The sequence below is a fragment of the Ailuropoda melanoleuca genome, chromosome 6 (assembly GCF_002007445.2).
Source record: "Ailuropoda melanoleuca isolate Jingjing chromosome 6, ASM200744v2, whole genome shotgun sequence".
NCBI classification, from domain to species: domain Eukaryota; kingdom Metazoa; phylum Chordata; class Mammalia; order Carnivora; family Ursidae; genus Ailuropoda; species Ailuropoda melanoleuca.
In genome coordinates, this window is record NC_048223.1 from 72416011 (window position 1) to 72435066 (window position 19056).

At 40.2% G+C, this 19056-nt stretch overlaps 1 protein-coding gene across 4 annotated transcripts in view; it reads left to right on the forward strand.

The window, feature by feature from the left end:
* MYPN (myopalladin) overlaps positions 1-19056 on the forward strand; it is a 107512-nt gene that overhangs the window by 69750 nt on the left and 18706 nt on the right. For all 4 annotated transcript variants that reach the window (XM_019807922.2, XM_019807928.2, XM_011234409.3 and 1 more), the window contains 4 exons: positions 6248-6838; positions 7221-7359; positions 16609-16830; positions 18004-18153. In XM_019807922.2, the coding sequence (XP_019663481.2) occupies positions 6248-6838; positions 7221-7359; positions 16609-16830; positions 18004-18153 (1102 nt within the window). The remainder of the gene's footprint in view (positions 1-6247; positions 6839-7220; positions 7360-16608; positions 16831-18003; positions 18154-19056) is intronic.

A 19056-nucleotide genomic window follows, 5' to 3' on the forward strand; every position in this document is an offset into this window, starting at 1 on the left:
ATTCTTCTCATGATCACATAAGGCAAAATCCTGGGGCATAAAATTAAATGTTATGAAACATGCTTCTTGGAAAACCACATCCAAAAATATCTCTGTCCCCTAAAAGTTCTGCTGGTCACAGGAAATAGGAATTCACTAAAGTAAAAAGAGGGAAGTCGTTACTATAGGGAAATAGGCAGAAATGGGAACCCAAAGGCAGCCAGGTCTTGCCTGGATACCCCAAGCCTCTGTCTACCACTCTCTCTCTGTCTGAAACACCTCCTTGTTTCTTCTTTGCATATCCTCTTCACTCTTTCCTCTTTGAAGACTCATCACCTCACACCTGGCCCATGATGACATGTCCCATTCTACGACTTGTGTCATGTTCCACTGCTAATTAAATCGTTCATAGCAGCTGAATTCCAAATATCAGTTGGTCCAGCCTGGTCAGGTGAGGATTTATGTTTGGAGGAAAGACCTGTCAAATGGATCAAATCGGAACTATGAAGGGCAGTGGAGTAGGGGGTGGGAGAATTTCTCAGAAAAGGGAGTTTTGGGAACAGATAATCCAAGACAATTTCTTTGGGAACTGCCTTCTTTATAGAGTCTCCTCTTACCCAGAGACTGTGCAGGGGCTATTAGGTACATCAGTTAGGATTCGGTTTAGCTTCATGTTGCAGAAAACCCAAACAAGTGGTGGGTTAAACACATGAGGGTTTTTCTCTTAAATAAAGGAATTAGATGGCCAGTCTGGAGCTGTTAGAGTGGCTCCATAGTCATTGACAACCCAGTCTCCTGTCTTTCTGCTCTGCCACCTTCAGCACTGGCTTCTTCTCCAGGTCCCTTCGTGGTCCAGGATGGCTGATGGTGATCTAGTCCTCGTGTCTGATTTCAAGCTGCAGGACAGGCAAATGGGTGGAAGGCCCGATGTCAGACTCTTTTTAAAGAGCCTTCTTAGGTCTTACCCAATATCTTGTGCTTGTATCTCATCAGCCGGAACTTAGTCACACGGTATAGTAGCTGCAAAGGAGACTAGGAAGAGTAGTCTTTGGCTGCATATGTTGCCTCCATGAATAAAATCAAGTTCTTCAACAAAGGGAAGAAGTAAGTAATCAGCCAGCAGTATCTGCCACATCAGACTTTCAATTAATATAATAATTCTTGCTATTAAATTATGTAGTGACGTCCTCTACAAATCCAGTCCTCAGCACTGTATAATTCTTTAATCTTTTTTGCCTTCCTTAAGTTTTCTGTTAAGTGTGTGTATAAAAGTTTGTATTAGTAGAGGTATGAATATATACGTACGTGTGCACGCACTCACGCACACGTACAGATATGCACCCAATCCTTTGTGAACCCATATGTCTACAGCCTTTTCTTACTGGTTTTGACCACATTGGTTTTAATCTTTTAGGTTTTGCATTAAAATATATTGACTCTCTGAGTAACCTTGAGGATATAATTTTCTGCTTGTTCCTTCAGTTTGCCACTCACACAGAAAATAGACATAATTCTTACAGATCTTAAAACTGCAACAGAAAGAGAAACTGTCATTTCTAAACATTGTATCATCAAAGCCTAGATAATTCGGACTTTGAGATTTTCAACTTGAATTCAGCCTGTCTAGAGCAGTGATTCTTCATGCTGGCTACACTCTCGAATAAAATGTAGAGCTTTAAAAAAATATTTATGCCTTCCATCCCCACTGAATCAGAATCCCTCCACAGATTATTTTAATATTCAGCCAGTTTGGAAACTACTGGTCTAAAGTTGAAAAGTCTGGGCTACAACCCTTTATCATTCCACCCCAGCCCATACACACACCCCTCCACACCCAGGAAAACACAATAATTAACATTTAAAGTGAGGAAAATGTCAGACAAAAATCAGCATGTACTGGGAAAGCCTCTGTTTTGGGGACAAGTGTTTCTTTACAGCAGTGGTTCTCACTCCCACATGCATGCAAAAACCACCTAGAGCCTTGCTAGTCACACTGAGGGCACCACCTGGGAGCTTGATAGAAATGCAGATTCTCAGGTCCCATTGCAGACTTGAATGGTAAACTGGGGGTGGGGGCAGGGAGGGCAAAATCTGGGTTTCAACCAAGCCCTCCAGAGGCTTCTGAGGCTCATTAAAGTTTAAGAACCACTGACCTACTTTTAAAAAGATAATAATAACTAGGCCTGGATCTTTTCCCAGGTCGCTTGACTCTCTGGGCAATGGTGCCTGAATTATTGAGATTTGTTTGTCTTTTATGCTCTGTGGGTGATTCTAATGCGCAGCCAGCAAGGTAGCCACTGCTAAAGCCCCAGCTAAAAGCCAATTGCAGGGGCGCCTGGGTGGCACAGCGGTTAGGCATCTACCTTCGGCTCTGGGCGTGATCCTGACGTTATGGGATTGAGCCCCACATCAGGCTCCTCTGCTGGGAGCCTGCTTCTTCCTCTCCCACTCTCCCTGCTTGTGTTCCCTCTCTCGCTGGCTGTCTCTGTCAAATACATAAATAAAATCTTTAAAAAAAAATAAATAAAAGCCAATTGCAGAGACATATTTACTTAGAACTAGTTATCCGAATCAGTGGTGTGCTGGCAGATGTTTTAACCACGGATAGAGACGGGGGAGCCCTGATTTGTAGCATTTGCCAATTTTCTCCCACCGTGTTCTATTTCAAGCTACTAAAGAAAGGTGGTTGAACTGGGAATTGGAATGAGACGTGCACAATCTGCTCTGCAGAGCAATTGAGAGCTTTCTCCAGTACACACTGTCCCAAATTTTTGTTGCCAAAACTGCTTTCAAAAGTACTTGATACACCATCCCATGTTTGTTTTGTTGTTTTTGTCACTAAGCCTTTTTATCTCAACAGTTCAAAATCCCTAAGAAATTCCTTTGTACCCCAGAAACCACAAGAAGCATCCTTATTATTCTGAAACTCTTAATTTTCATTCTTACAAATCTTGAAATTGATATTTGTCATTCAAAAACTAAGAAATAAAATAGCCACCATTTATTGATTACTTATATGTTTTAGGTGATTTGATCAACTCTCATGACAATGTGGAGATATTACTTATTCCTGTTTTATTTATGAGGCAATCAGGGTCTGAAAAAGTCTAGAAACTACCGAAAGCCACGCAGACAATAAGGGGCAGAGCTGGGATTAGGACCTAATCTGTCTGTCTGTCTGCAGAAACCATATTCTTGAGCACCGTGCTTGAATTACATGTTGTGGCAAAGGAGACGATATATTCAGGTAACCCACTTGAGCGAGCTGATAAATCTGCCTGGGTGAAAGAAAGCTGGATGTCAGCTTGAAAGCTGATAAAAGAAAGCTTGGGTAAAAACCTGACTTCAGAAATCCTCATGGCAGCAGAAAAGAGCACCTGAGCTCGTAGCCATCTATGACAGGCTGTTACTTTGAATTAGAGATGTTACTTAGGATTTTAGAACCAGTAGCCTTTGTAATTAATTTTCGCTTCCTTTTATCTTTCATTGCACTTTGCACCTTCGTTATTAAAGCAGTAGGTAAGTTCCATATGTTCTCTGTAAATAACCAGTAGTTATTTGTGTTGCATGTATGTATAGCCAGATTTTTGAGCCCTGAATAGCTTGTACCAGCTCAGGCATATTTATAACTCCTAAAATGCCTAGCAAAGTAAACACAGAAGATTCAATAAAAGTTCGTCAGATAATGGAATTGACACCTGATGTCATGAATACGTGAATCCAAACTGCTGTTTTAAATCCCTTCTGAAACAAGACTAATAAAATGAGAAACCAAAAACAGAAAACAAAACAAAAACCAAAATAACAACCTTGTTCAAATAAAAAGAGACATTATTCTCAAATGAATTCTTCCAGAAACTTAGATAATCCAAACAATTTGACAGTGTACCTCACATATCATTATGTTTAAGGTTTGTGACCCTCTCCAATCCAATATACTGCATTGAATGATAGGGGCTAACATGCCATTGGAAGTGTCACTTAAAGTAAAAAGCTAGTTCTTAGTTTTTATTCAATGGGAACTAAAGGAAAATAAGAATCAATTAATACCAAATGACCTTCTGCCCCTTTTTATCATCCTTATATTTCTGAGATTACTTACCTGTCATATACTACTTTTTCTATTTCCATAGTCACAAGAAAATATTTCTGCAAAATCATAAGACTAAAATTTATGTAGACTGCTCTGTACAGAGATGTCCTAAAAACTGTATAGCATTGTCTCAGGCAGAATGTGACCTGACAAATATGAAATCCATTAAAATCTAAAGATTTTTGTATTTTCATGCCGTTGGGAAAATTAACACTAACAGAAACAATATTAATTCTATATATTTTACATTTTCTAAGGATAATCTGACAAAGATATTTCTGCTTCTCTTGATTGCCGAATCTTTCGTTTATGGTGAAACAAAAAGATTTAATTAATCTTTAATTTTATTACTTTATTCTCTCAGCTTAAACATTCTAAAAAGGAGAGAAAGAAGAAAATTACTGTACCAAGTAGCTAATGCTTCTGAATTCTTAATTTAACTCAAAACAAGAATTTTTATCCACGAGCAAAGAAGGATTTCATATTATATAGCCATTTGACAACAGATAGGACTCTGTTTTGTGCAGTTACTTCTCCATATATCGTGTATTAGAAATGTTAATGAACGGAACGAGGAAGGTCCTAAACTCCCAGAATTAAGAAAAATCAAGGTTTGAACCTCTTGGTTCAATTTTATTACCATTGGTGTTGACTTTCCTAATGCTATGAAAATACCGAACCTTTCATTTTTAATAGATCTCATGTTCAGCAAATAGCCTTCTATGTTCCAGAAGCAACCTATGTTTCCAAAGAACATAAAACCGTGGTAGATTTGAAACACCACAGTCTTTTGTGTGGATCTTCCCATAGTTATTCGTTTGAGAGTAAATTCTCCTAAACAGCAAAGTTTAGCAGCCCTGACGCCTTTATGCACATAAGCTTTTTAGAGATTTTCATTTTCTATTTTCTTTCTTAAAAAATAAGTAACCAGGGGCACCTGGGTGGCTCAGTCAGTTGAGCATCCGACTCTTGATTTGGGCTGAGGTCAAGATCTTGGGGTCACGGCATTGACCCTGGCATCAGGCTCCCTCTGTGCTTAGTGGAGCCTGCTTCTCTCCCTCTCCCTCTGCCCCTCCCCCCATGCTCACTTGCTCTCGCTCTCTCTCTCTCACTCTCTCTTTCTCTCAAATAAATAAATAAGTTTTTAAAAAAATAATAATTAACCATTTTGTTAAGATAAATTAAATAGACTGTGGACAAATCATGTAATGCTTCTGTGACTCAGCTTCCTGCAAAAGGAGAAAGTACTCCTAGCTTGATCTTCTCTCTCCTCTTAGGAACAAGAAAAGTCTAAGGCAATGTTTCTTTTTTTTTTTTTTTTAAGATTTTATTTATTTATTTGACAGAGATAGAGACAGCCAGCGAGAGAGGGAACACAAGCAGGGGGAGTGGGAGAGGAAGAAGCAGGCTCCCAGCGGAGGAGCCCGATGTGGAGCTCGATCCCACAACGCCGGGATCACGCCCTGAGCCGAAGGCAGACTCCCAACCGCTGTGCCACCTAGGCGCCCCTAAGGCAATGTTTCTAATTATGGTTGCCATACAATCTACTATTCAAACCATGGTATTTTTGAGAGTAAAAGAACACTGTTAATAATTACGCCAGGAAAACAGGCATAAACCAAGCCCGTCCAGGATGTATTGGGACATATAGTCACCTTATCTATAATGCTTTGTTGTTGAGAGAGAATGAGAAACGCCAGGACACATCCAAACCTTAATGAAGGTTTGCTTTAAAATGAGGCAGAATGAAGAAGACCACGCGTTCAGTTACCTACATCAGTGTGTGGCTCACTGCCTCTGCCCCAGAGCTGAGATACAGTCTGCTCCTATCGGAACTTGAGGTATTCCCAACAGAGGACCATTGTTTCTATGTCTTTTCTCTAATTTAGACACATTCTAAAATGGTGCTGCCGTCTTGCTGGGTCCCAACACAAAAGCTACAGTGTGAAGGAGGCCTTTCGGAGTTGTGCGTTGTGGTAGCTTTGCCCCTTCTCACTGATGATAAAACAGACTCAGGAAGGAGATACAGCTCACAGGGAATTGATTAGCTCATTTCTGGCAACTCCGGTTGTGCGTTCTGAATCAGCGTAACATCGTAAACAGCCTGTCTTTAGGTTTTCTGATGCGCGAGGCCGACAGTGACACATTTCCCTTTTCTCTCCCTCTTGTGTGCAGTGATTCCAGTCAGCTGCAACAGCTTCACAACCAAGTCTTACTGGAACAACAGCAGTTGCAAAACCCATCCTCTTCCTCTCCTAAGGAGTTTCCTTTCAACATGAGTGTTTTGAACGCCACTGCTTCCCCGGCGGTGACAATGTCCAGCAAGCAGGTGAAGGCCCCTTCATCGCAGACATTCAGCTTGGCCCGGCCAAAGCATTTCTTCCCCTCTCCAAATACCACCGCAGCAACCGTGTCCCCTTGCAGCTCTCCGGTGTTCACCCTGAGCAGCACTCCTCAAACCATTCAGAGGACTGTCAGCAAAGAGAGCCTCTTAGTTTCTCTCCCCTCCGTGCAAACCAAATCTCTAGGAGGAGTTTCCGTCCCCAATGAGCCACCCCCTCCAGCTCCAGCAGAGCCAGGGCCACCGCCACTCACATTTGCCATCTCCAGTGGAAACCAGTTTCAGCCCCGCTGTGTTTCCCCAGCTCCTGTCTCTCCCACCAGCCGGATTCAAAACCCAGTGGCTTTCCTCAGCTCCGTTCTGCCTTCTCTCCCTGCCATTCCACCCACCAATGCCATGGGGCTGCCCAGAAGTGCACCATCCGTGTAAGTGTCATTAAGATTTCTGGAGTAAACGGTGTCACTTAAGAAAGGACATATGTGTGAACAGCTTGGTCTGAGACAGGACTCTCATTTAGTGGATTCCTAGATAATCCTCTCTCTTAAGCACTAAACAGATATTGAACACCTTACAGCAAAGAGCATGATTACTTTAAATAATTTTTGATAATTTAAATATTGAAAACACCTCTACAAATACAGATTCTCTGTGAAGTGTTCAACTTTTGTACACAATATGTCCTCCCTAAGTGCCCGATGACTCCTGGTGTCTGACTGCCATTTCAGCCACTCTGATTTCTAGGCTTTTGGACAAGGGCTTCTGGCAAGGGTTTCTCATGGGTGTGTCAGGTGTGAATTTATTTTACAGGCCATCCCAGGGACTAAGGAAGAAAAACACAAAGTCTCCCCAGCTGGTGAATGATGATTTCATTCGTGAAACTAAGAATGCAGTGATTCTAGACTTGGGGAAAAAAATGAATTTCAGTGATGTCAGATCAAACCAGCAGGTAAGATTGTTGTGCTCAAATGGTTTATTGGAATTTCATGATAAGAAATACCATTTCAGGGGTGCCTGGGTGGCTCAGTCGTTGAGCATATGCCTTCAGCTCAGGTTGCGATCCCAGGATCCTGGGATCGAGCCCCACATTGGGCTCACTGCTCAGCGGGAAACCCTGCTTCTCCCTCTCCCACTCCCCCTGCTGGTGTTCCCTCTCTCGCTGTGTCTCTCTCTGTCCAATAAATAAATAAAATCTTGGGGGGAAAAAAAGAAAAGAAAAAGAAATACCATTTCACTTAATTTAGTCCTTGGATGGTCAGTTCACCAGACCTCAGTGAGCCTGACACTGCAGTCTTAGAAGATAGAGCATAGATTAGCCAAGGGTCATATAGGAAACTCATCCGCATGGATCTACAGTTCTTGATTACCCCAGTAGTTAATTCAGTGTAACTGCTTATATGTGTTTATGTAGAATGGAATATGTTAAAGAAAGAGAGAGACTAGCTAGTCTGTTGGCCATTCCAGCAATCTTCAGCTTGGTGTAGGCAAACACCATCACACCTTTGAAAAATTGCCATATATGAGAGGATCTAGACTTAAAGGAACTCTGGGATGCCACACTGTCCTTTATCTGACTCCTACAATCTAATGTGCTAGAGGTCTGTTCACCAATTCCTCTCGATCTTTACATTAGCTTAAATCATGTGAAATAGCCATTAGTCAATATCCTGTGGTTCAACCCATACAAGTCCTTGCTTACTAGTGAGTGTTCACATGGAAAGAGAAGAAGGAAAGCCATAGGTGAGCATCAAATAAAAGAAAAATAGACTGACTATTTTGTTATTTGAGCCATTTATTTTTGCATTTCATAACGTGGGGTTTTTTTTAAGTGTAGGTTTACATTTTAATTACCTAACTCTTGGTTTATTTCCCAAGGTGGGAACTGATCAAAAATCTATTTTGAAACGTAAGATCAGATTTCAGTCAAAACTACATGCCAAATATTGTGGAATTTGTGGCATAAGTGATCCCTGGAAACAAGGCTCCAGATTTCCCTGACCATATTCTGTTTTCCTTTGTTTCTGTCTTTTATCTCCAGTGGAGCTCAGGTATTTTACACCTGTGCAATATGTTGGGCAATTCTTACTAAGTAGATTCTTTTGAAAATGTGCTGCTTAAAATCTTTTTAAAATTGACTTTAAGTTATTGAATTGAAGAAGAACATTGAAGCTTGTTATAATTGAGTACACTTTTCACGTATTATTTCACCAAATTATGTATGTTTCTGGGAGGCAAATGCCAAGGCAACTAACTATTCTTCTCCCTTCCATCTTCTAGATGGAGACATGGGGGCACAGTTGTCAAACTGTCAGTGGCGGAACTAGAACTAGAGCCCTAGTCTCCAGAACACTTCACATTTTCCCTGAAAATGTGCAGCCTTTTTCAGTTTTATGACAATTACCTTTAAGGCCCCATAAATGTTGCTCTGTCTGATGCAGATTTGCTTTCCTGTAATACTGTCATCACATTTGTGGTTGTTAATCCTTCTAAGTGTCACTGAAATCAGAGCTGTGTTCAGCCTACGTATTTTGCAACTCAGAGAGGGAGCAATTAGAACCCTGCAAAAATAATACCAGGTCAGCACACAGGCTGTGTGATGTTACTTTCATAGTTACTCTGTGGTGGATCCATGCTAATCTGCCAGCCAACTCAGGGCAAAGTAGGGTTTTTCTCCTAATTACCTGAAATGTGAGTATATGCGCACATGAACTTCTATGAGTTAAGTGCCATAAACTTGATAGAGCTCATTATTAACTCTGGGGCTAAGAGCAGGGACTAGGAGCAGTTTCAAAAAGCATGTCAGCACTCTCCATTTGAATATCTGTGACATGCATCAGTGTTCTTCTGGGAATCATTATTCTGAGAATTGCTGAGCCAGTTTAGTTACAGAATTGGTTCTAGACTGAGTTCTATGCCACGGATAAGAAAACCAAGCTGCATAAATGCAATTCAGGATACTAAGGATCTATCTAAGACAGAAAGGTTGCACTAGGTTGGTAGATGTTGATTCTGGTAAACTTTTGAGGAATAAAGTGATGACCGCATTATAATACTGCTTTGCCATTGTTGCCTTGGGAAATGATAGTGAAGATGTTCTGAAGAACTGTCTAAAATGTACTGTGACTTGTTGATGAAGTTAGAAGAAGAAAACTTGCTTGGGAGAGTGGGAAAGCAATCATAAAGAAACCCTTGCATATTGATAGTCGCCTATATCTGCAGTCTGGGGACACAGGAATCAAAATGATCAGTTTTCTCATTCCCATATTAGGCTGCCCATATGAGGGGGAAGCAAATGATATCTTCTGAAGAGTATGCATTTGTTTTTGTTTTATTTTGCTTTGAAAACTTTCAGGTCCAAAAGCTGGACTCTCTGGCCCTATTTTATTCCTAGCCAATGAAGAACAGTACCCTCTTAGAACACGCGCGTGGTCTAGCCTTATCCCATTGTGCTAAGCAGGAAAATAAATCAGAGGTCCTTGAACAATGAATATTGACTGTAGACGATTTCCTCCCCAGAACTCAAACTCCTAATGTTTTAAAAAATGGGTTTTCTTTGACATATCTACCACTTTGTATTTCCCTATTGTAATATTTCAGCGTTTACTTTCTAACTCATTTTATATAACCTTTTTAAATAGCAATTAAGATTTACCTGTTGATTCTTAGAACATTGTGTGACACAAAAGTGTCATCCTTTCAGATGTTCATATTTATTAAAATGGTTAACTTTCTAAACTGACAGTTAAGTTTCTTTGAGTTGGGGATAAGCCAAGAGAGGTGCCCAGCTTCTACATTTTAGGCTGAATTATTTCTTATTTTGAAGGGTATCATTCACCATCAGTGGAATCTTCAGTGGACATCAATAAAACTTACATGGCTCAGGATAACAAGGTGAATCTGAGAGGTCAGAGGAAACCAGGATCACAAGATATAATAATGAAGTTTTCATGACCAATGATTTTAATTCACACATGACTTACCATGATTTTCTACACCCAGTAACTACTTGGTGACTGTTAATCTCTAAACACACACACACACACACACACACACACACACACACACACAGAGTCTTATTTCAGCTTCCTTCCTTGACCTCATTTCCCTGGAAACCTTCCCATCTCTTTATTCTGCTCCTAACCCCCAACACACTTTTTTTTTTTTAATTAATGCTTCTTTAAAACTATCTGTGGTTCCCAGATACTGCCATGTGTGACAAAAGAAAAAATATATGCACCTAATTCTTGCTAGGCCTTTTGTTCCTCTAATCTTCTTCTCTAAGCTGCTTAGTCATTTCTTCTATCAAAAGCATACCTCTTTCATCTCTTACTCCGAACTCTTTATGAAAATCTTATTTTGTGAGTCTTGCCATCCATTCCTTTTCTGATAAGAATTCCACCCAGCCATTGACCTTAGGTTGCTTACCTTGAGCATAGTAGAACTTTGGGACGTTTAAGTGTCCCTATGTCATCTGCTGTGGACCCAACCAGGATGCACCAGTCACAGTCTCTCTGGGATCTGGGATTGGTGGATGTCTTAGTCATCGCTGCACCCCTGTTGTGTCTGGCACAGAGAAGGTACTCAGGGAATATTTGCTGAGTTAGCACATGGCAATGGGATTTACATAAGTTTCAGATAAGATAATGAAACTTTTGACCAAATAGAAAATTTTGGATTTGTGGCCTATCTATGGAAAATATCTCACTTGACTGCATAGATTTTGATTATGCCTAATTGTGGATACTACCCTATGATAATAATCCATTTCAATCAATAGATTAAAAAGATGAAAACACCGAAATTAAGCAAAACTCTGGTGTTAACTGAATGTCAGCTTCATTATCTCTTTTGAGCACAGACATCACTTACAAGCAGCTAATGCAGAAACTGCTGCTTTTACTCACAAAGGGATAAGGCAAGGGGAAATGGAGAATGCACCATAAATTCAGTCCTGGAAATTCAAAACCTGCGTCTACCAACAGTGGATCAGTGATACAGCCTTTGTGCAGAACAGTGCAGAAAGCACCTAAATTTAACTTAAGCATATTGCTTTTGTTTGCAAATTTCTTTACAAAATCTGAGTCCCATCAGTCATCCCTTGGAATGACAATCTTGATTTATGTGTAATCAGGGTAGTTATCCTTGGGATAACCAACTCTTAGTTGCAAAGCACTACAAAAAGATGTCAATTTCTGCTTTGGGAATGGGATACATCTTTGGTAACAGCTCAGAAGTAAAGTTTCAGTGCTATCACAACAGGCCACATATCCCTGACACACAACTTGATCGTTTCCTTGTTCCTGTTTCCAAATTCCCAAATATTTTATGAAATCTTTCATGGAAATTCCTTGATCTACAATATTCTTATTTTGCTGCTCATTTGCAATTAATACATTATATATATACCTGGTACATTAAACAAGTATGTCGAAAAAGAAATTTTTTTCTCCCAGTATCCCTTTGAATTTATTCGATGGGACTATTTCTTCTCCTGCTCTGGGCCATCTCAAATATAAGGCAATCTCAAAGCAGTTTTGGCCACATTTAGTTCATTTAAGGTTCTGTGGTAACTTTGTTGCAAAATACAATCTTGATCCAGTAGTACAAAATGTCCAGTCCTTGTAGTAACCAACACTCCAAACCTTATTCAAAAATAAGACCCCCCACACAAACACCCCTATCCATCCCACACAGCAGGGACTGTTAAAATGGTGAACCTAAAGCCAGGAAGGGAAGCGGGGCCAGCTGCCCTCTTTTTTGCTCCCTCCTCCCCCACTTTACTAACTGCTGTTCCTCACTCCCTTTCCCAGCCATGGAGAGACGAAAGCTGACCCCACAGTGCCTCTGTCCTGTTTGTGCCCCACGTGTGCCTGACGGGACCCATCACAGGTCCTCTGCCCTGACACAATGTGGGAGCAAAGGCTACTTTGAGTAGCCTTTGGACAAAAAGCTGCTTCACTCCTGACTCTAGCTTTTTTAAGCAGGAGTCAGATACTAACCCACTGTAGGAAGCAAAGCAAACTCTCCTAATGGGTCCACTTAATCTCCCTGGCTGAGCTTGAAGTGAAGGCAGGTACCCTTGGGGTACAGGGGGAGGCAGGAGATGCAGAGACCCAACAGCTCTCTCCAAAGTCCTCTCACTGGAGCTTCTCCCCCTCATTCCTTTGTATCTCTAGTGGAGGTGAGGGGTTTAAACGATCTAGTCTGTCTGTAAGCGCCTGCTTTGAAATTTCTGGAGAATAGTTTGTCTGCCAACTCACTTGTTTTCTGATATCTAGCCCATCTTGGTGTCTCAATAAAAACTTCCAGTTAACGGGGCGCCTGGGTAGTGCAGTCGTTAGGCGTCTGCCTTCGGCTCAGGGCGTGATCCCGGCGTTCCGGGATCGAGTCCCACATCGAGTCCCACATCGAGTCCCACATCGAGTCCCACATCGGGCTCCTCCGCTGGGAGCCTGCTTCTTCCTCTCCCACTCCCCCTGCTTGTGTTCCCTCTCTTGCTGGCTGTCTATCTCTGTAAAATAAATAAATAAAAAATCTTAAAAAAAAAAAAAAAAAACTTCCAGTTAAGATCTGGTTGCAACTGTATCCTCAGTACCTAGTTATGAGTAGTATTTTTGAAATAACTCATTGAGTGTTCTGTTTCCATCACCTCCCAATTTGTTGTACTGATAAAATAATAAATACATAACCAATACGCATACATTTATCGTAAAACAAAATGTGCATATTTTCATCATACTGCTCCTGTAGTTCCTTGGATCAAATCAATTCAATTATTTATAAATTCCTTGAAATCAGGCCCCAACTTGGTAAAACCAAGTTTGGAACACATGGAGACAGTGTGGTATTTATATTCTTGGGCGGGCACTTACATCCTCATGTATATCATCCACTATGTTCCTGAAAGTTAGGTGTAATCATAACTTACCACTATGTACAAAACACTTCCTTGGGAAAATTACTTCATACTTTCAAAATAGAATTTCAGGAATTCATCTCTCCCTATAATGACTCTGACAACGTATTTAGCCAGGAAGTTAACAGCCCTTACAGGTCAGGCAATAGGAGAAGCTTCAGGGAAGACTCTTTAATTTAGAGCAAGGGCTCCATTAGAACAATGGCTAAAGTCGGTATGGAATGGACTAGGAATTTGGGGACTTAAATGAAATAAGATGAGAAGGCTAAGACCTCCTGCCACCCTCACAAAAACTCTGGCGTTTCCTGAACCCTAGGATCTGTGTGTGAGGTTTGAGAACTATATGAATTATTCTGCTTGAATGTAATTTCTAAAATAATAAAGCTCCTATTTAATACCTACTTCATATGGTATGGGAATAAAATGATTCATTGGTTTCACTTCCAAATATCCCAGAAAAATAAACAAATATGTTAAAAAGAAAAATAATATATATTCAGAAGCATAAATGCAATTCAAGAAAGAAGAAATATGTAATCTTCATGTGATTTTAAACTGGCAAGACTAAGAAATATTTCAAATTTGGGGGAGCCTTTATTGTATTTATGGAAAATATAGTCATTGTGAAGTGCTAGATTGAATTGTATGAAATTCTACATTTTCGACCTACAACAACGTCAGTTTCATAAAATTCAACCTAATAGGTAGATAGTTGGAAGCTTTAACTATTAACTTGTAAAACAACTCCTATAATGTAGAAAATAGTCTTAATACTTTTAAACTAGGTTTCAAATTAATAGAAGTGAATAATTTTTGACTTCAACCGATTTGAATTATCTGATTAAAAATTAATAAGCTGGGGCACCTGGGTGGCTCAGTCGTTAAGTGTCTGCCTTCGGCTCAGGGCGTGATCCCAGAGTCCTGGGATCGAGCCCCGCATTGGGCTCCCTGCTCCACTGGGAGTCTGCTGCTTCCTCTTCCACTCCTCTTGCTTGTGTTCCCTCTCTTGCTGGTTGTCTCTCTCTCTGTCAAATAAATAAATAAAATCTTTAGAAGAAAATTAATAAGCTAACTGGAGATTAATCATTTTCGTCTCTACCCTGAAAGATCTATGGTTTTATTTTGCTTACCCAGTGTGAGATGTGGCCAACAGAAGAAGATTTAAAATTGGTTTCCAGAAATTGAAACCAAGAAATATCTGATTTCTGTATTTCTGTGTTTCATAAGTTCCAATTCTACACAAAGTCGGCGATAATATGTATAAGACAATAACATGAGTAATGTGATTTAATAGCTTGAGAATACATCTTATGTATCCTGAACTCAATCGCTCTGCCTAAGACGGGGTGCAGATGTATGTCAGCCGTGCGCTTCCAAATTCTATTTCAGAAACATCCTAGTGCCCTCTCCATGGAGCTCACCTGAATTATGAAATTGTGGTTAACTAGAGTCACAAGCTTAACAGAATGTCCTACCTGCAGCCCAAAGCCATGGCTCTGGAGTCCTCAAAGATGCAGTTGTAACAAGTGATTACCCCCATGTCACCCATGTCTTCGCTCATTCTCCAGATACTCATTGAGCACCTGCCATGAGGCAGACGTTATTCTGGATGCTGTTGATAGAGTGAGAAGCAAGACAAACATGATCTCTGCTCTTGGGGAGCTAACATTCTAATCCTTAGAGATATTCAATCACTCAATCAATAAACAAACAAACAAGAAATATACTAGATAGCAACCAGTACTGTGCAGAGTATTAGAATGGGGAGTTCATGTAGACGAAGTGGACTGGGAAGGCTGCTTTGGGGAGGTGACAGATAAGCTTGATAGAATTCGGCAGGGAGAGGGAATGACAGGAATTCAGGATAAGTCCTAGATTTAGGGTTTAACTTGGTACACTCAAAGTGTGGTCTGAGGACGCGTGGCAATCTGCAAGCTATCACCTCTCCACCTTGGCATAAGCACAGAAACTGAGAGTAACCATTAAGAAATTTTTATAGCAATTTGACAGAAAAATTTTATGCCTATTGAATATAATAATTTTGCATGCCTCCTTAATTTCATTTTGCTACTCCTTCATTTTTATTTCACTTTACAAAACTACACATTGGAAATTTTTTAAAACCTTGTTTTCACCAAAGGTAGTGTAAGACACACTGACTTAACTACTTAACCAAGTGGATGGGTAGTGGCTCCATTTTCTGAGATGGGGAAAAGCAGGGCAGGAGCATCTCTGGGAGACAGAAATCAAGTGTGTGTTGTTTGGATCATGCTAGGTTTGAGATGCCCCTTGGGCACCCAAGCCATGATGTAGAATTAATCCCTGGATATATGACTCTCATGATGTGTAGGAGACCATCGGGTATATGAGTTTTGGGGAAAGATCAGGCTTGGAGATATGGATTTGGAGCCATCAGCATGCAGAAGGTATCTGAAGCTATGAGATAGGATGAGACCACCTACCTAGGACTAGGAGCTAGCAAAGGAGACTGATAAGGAGCAACTAAAGAAAAAGAAGGAAAACCAATATGGTGTCGTGAAAGCAAACAGAAAAAAAAAATGTTTCAAAAAGGAGAAAGTAGCCATCTTTGTCTAATGCTGCTGAAAGATCAGGTAAGGTAAGAACATATAAGTGACAACTGGATTTGGCACATTTGGAGACCCTATAGTAATAGTAATCTCAGTGGAACAGCGAGAACACAAGCCCAATTGGAGTACATTAGCAAAAAAGTGGGTGACAAGGAAATGATCCTGTAACAAAACAAAATTATTTCAACTAGTTTTGTTGTGGTGGGAGTAGAGAGATGCAATGAAGATGGATATGGAGTCAAGGGAGATTTATTCAAGACAGGTTTCGTCAAGTATGCAGATAGGAATGTCCAGTAGAGACAGGAAGTTGGTGATGCTGGCATGCATCAGAATGCAATTCAGAAGAGCTTTGCCATATTACCAGATAGGAAGTTCTACATATTAAAATGGGCATTAATAGTAGTAATGGAAATTACATTCCATCTTCATTTCTCTGCAGGATGCTACTGGGGCTCCATACTCAAGGTGAGGAATCAGGATTCACTAAGGCAGTTTGGGATTATAGTAGAGACACTGACATCTCCTTTAGTGCTCCATGGTGAGGAACTGGAAATGGAACGTGCCTGGCTTATTGGGTTTCCATGATATATATTTAACATGTGAATCTAAACAGTTCCATCCTCAGATTATACTGATAGACACCTTCTTTCTCACCCATAGAATTGAAATTGAAACATGTTTGCCATTTTGACAGGAGTACAAAATTTCAAGCTTTGAGCAGAGGCTGATGAATGAAATAGAGTTTCGCTTGGAACGTACCCCTGTTGATGAGTCAGATGATGAAATCCAACATGACGAGATTCCCACGGGCAAGTGTATTGCTCCCATCTTTGACAAAAGACTCAAGCATTTCCGGGTTACAGAAGGCTCTCCAGTGACCTTTACCTGCAAAATTGTTGGGATACCTGTTCCAAAGGTAGGGGAGGATGATCAGCCGGTTGGCCAACCAACAACACAGAACTGTAGACAGTGCCTTCAAGAAAGTCTTATCAGATTCTAGGGAACTGTCTACAGAGGGAATAAAAACCACCACCAGAGAAACTAACAAAGCCCAGATAATTTTACTAAAAAGATACAGTCAGGGATAGGATTGTTAAAAAATGAAGCCAAAAATAAATCAGATTTACAGGTAAGTTAGAATATTAATAAAAGTTTAAAATAAACTTCTTAGTCATAATCCTCCATTTTGGGCTATTGATTCTCTCAACCACCAAACTCACCGAATTGGTATTTTTCTTTTTCTTGAACACTTAGTGAATACCCACAAAGTGCCTGTTGTTGCACAAAGTGAGCTATATTTGTATCATTACTATTAGGTTGGTAAATGCTGAAAATGTCGTATCGTTTTCACTGGCTGCAGAAAAATCTTATGAGTCACCAGATTTTTTTGGCAGTCAGCTGAAAGAAGGATTTACACCCTGTATGGTTGTGAGGGGATCTCTCCACTCCACTTTCACAAACATTAGCATGGTGTTATCATGTATGGTTAGGTAACCAGGAAATGTGGAGGAGAACAGCTGCAGCCAGTACTTTAACCCCCTGTCTTTGAGAGATCTCCTTGGTACATGCAGACCTCAACATGAAAAATATATTTATTTAAATGTTAGCCAGTTGAGAAATTTAGCAAGTGAATCCTGGCCTCTTCCCACTTGGTATAATAAACCATACTATCCTTTCAAGTAGGATGAGCTATCGTAGACCCTGAGATCTGTGACTGCAGAAGACTTGAGCTTGTAAATAGGATGATGGGGAAAAAAATTCAGGCATCTGGTTTTCATTATTTTGCCTCTGAAGACATGTCCGGTCCTTGGGGTGACTTTTTAAGTGATTATGAAGTACAATAAAAAGAGCCAAAAGCTTTATCTCAATCCTAAATTATACAGAATTTTTGACTTAAGTATCGTATCTGTACAAGTGCAGGAGCGTATTAAACAGTCATTTTTAAAATATTTTTTTTCGAAGTGCTGTATAAGGGATGGGGCACTTGTAGAGATGGCAATCAGCCCTTGCCTCATCCTACTCCCTATTTCATTATCCTCAAAAGATGTGCAGAACAGTATATGTTCTCCTTGATTATCTTTCCTTGCAGGTTTACTGGTTCAAAGATGGGAAGCAGATTTCAAAGAGAAATGAGCACTGCAAAATGAAGCGAGAAGGAGATGGGACGTGCTCTCTGCACATCGACTCCACCACCAGTGATGACGATGGCAACTACACTATCATGGCTGCCAACCCCCAGGTGGAGAAGCAGGGTTCTGCGCTGTGCTACACCCTGAGGAAGGAGCACTTGATGTCATTGTGAATGAGACCTTGAGAAGTGCGAGTTACTGAGGATTGCTGAGGAAAATGAATGAGAAGCATTGTGATTGTGTGTAACCGGAGCACAGTATCACAGCTTAAAAGACCAGTTAGCCACTGATGGGTCGCTCAACCCTTGAGCCTTTGTCAAAGGACATTAGTAGTATCTGTTCACTATGTCCCAGATGTATTGGGCTAAATCTTGTTTATCAACTCATTGACTGTCTTGAAGAGCCTATTAATCATTCTATCAAAGAATGATTTGTTGTTTTGCTCTTTAGAGAATTAACAAATTACTCCAAAAAAGCTTGCAAATATTCCTCGAATTCGTGATGTCCTTTTTTTTTTTTTTGTAAAAGTTGGAAAGCCATAATCTTTCACTTTTCTTTTCTGAATGAGATCAAGGGTCAAGACCTAAAATTTCCCTAAAAGATATGGCAGAATAAATATCTTCAACTACTATTAGAATGCAAAATATAGAACTATAATTTCTACTCTCACCCACTCCCCTTCTTAAAATGTTAGTTTTGAGGATAGTCTCTATTAAGAAAAGTATAAAATACTTGGCCATAGTCTCTGCATGTGGCTGCAGATAATGTTCAGTGCACAAGAATTCAAATTTTTTTTTTACATTTGTGTTCTGTTTATTTCTCAGCTCAAAATGAAAGTCATCATAATATTCTTTAAACTCCCCCCGTGGAATACTAACAATGATTTAAGGAATCATACTTTATTGTTTCCATTCCCCACCCCCGAGTTTTCTTTCTCATAATAGTTAGCCAAAAGATTCATAATTGTTCCAGTCCACAAAAATTTATATAAATTGAAAAAAATGGGGAATTCT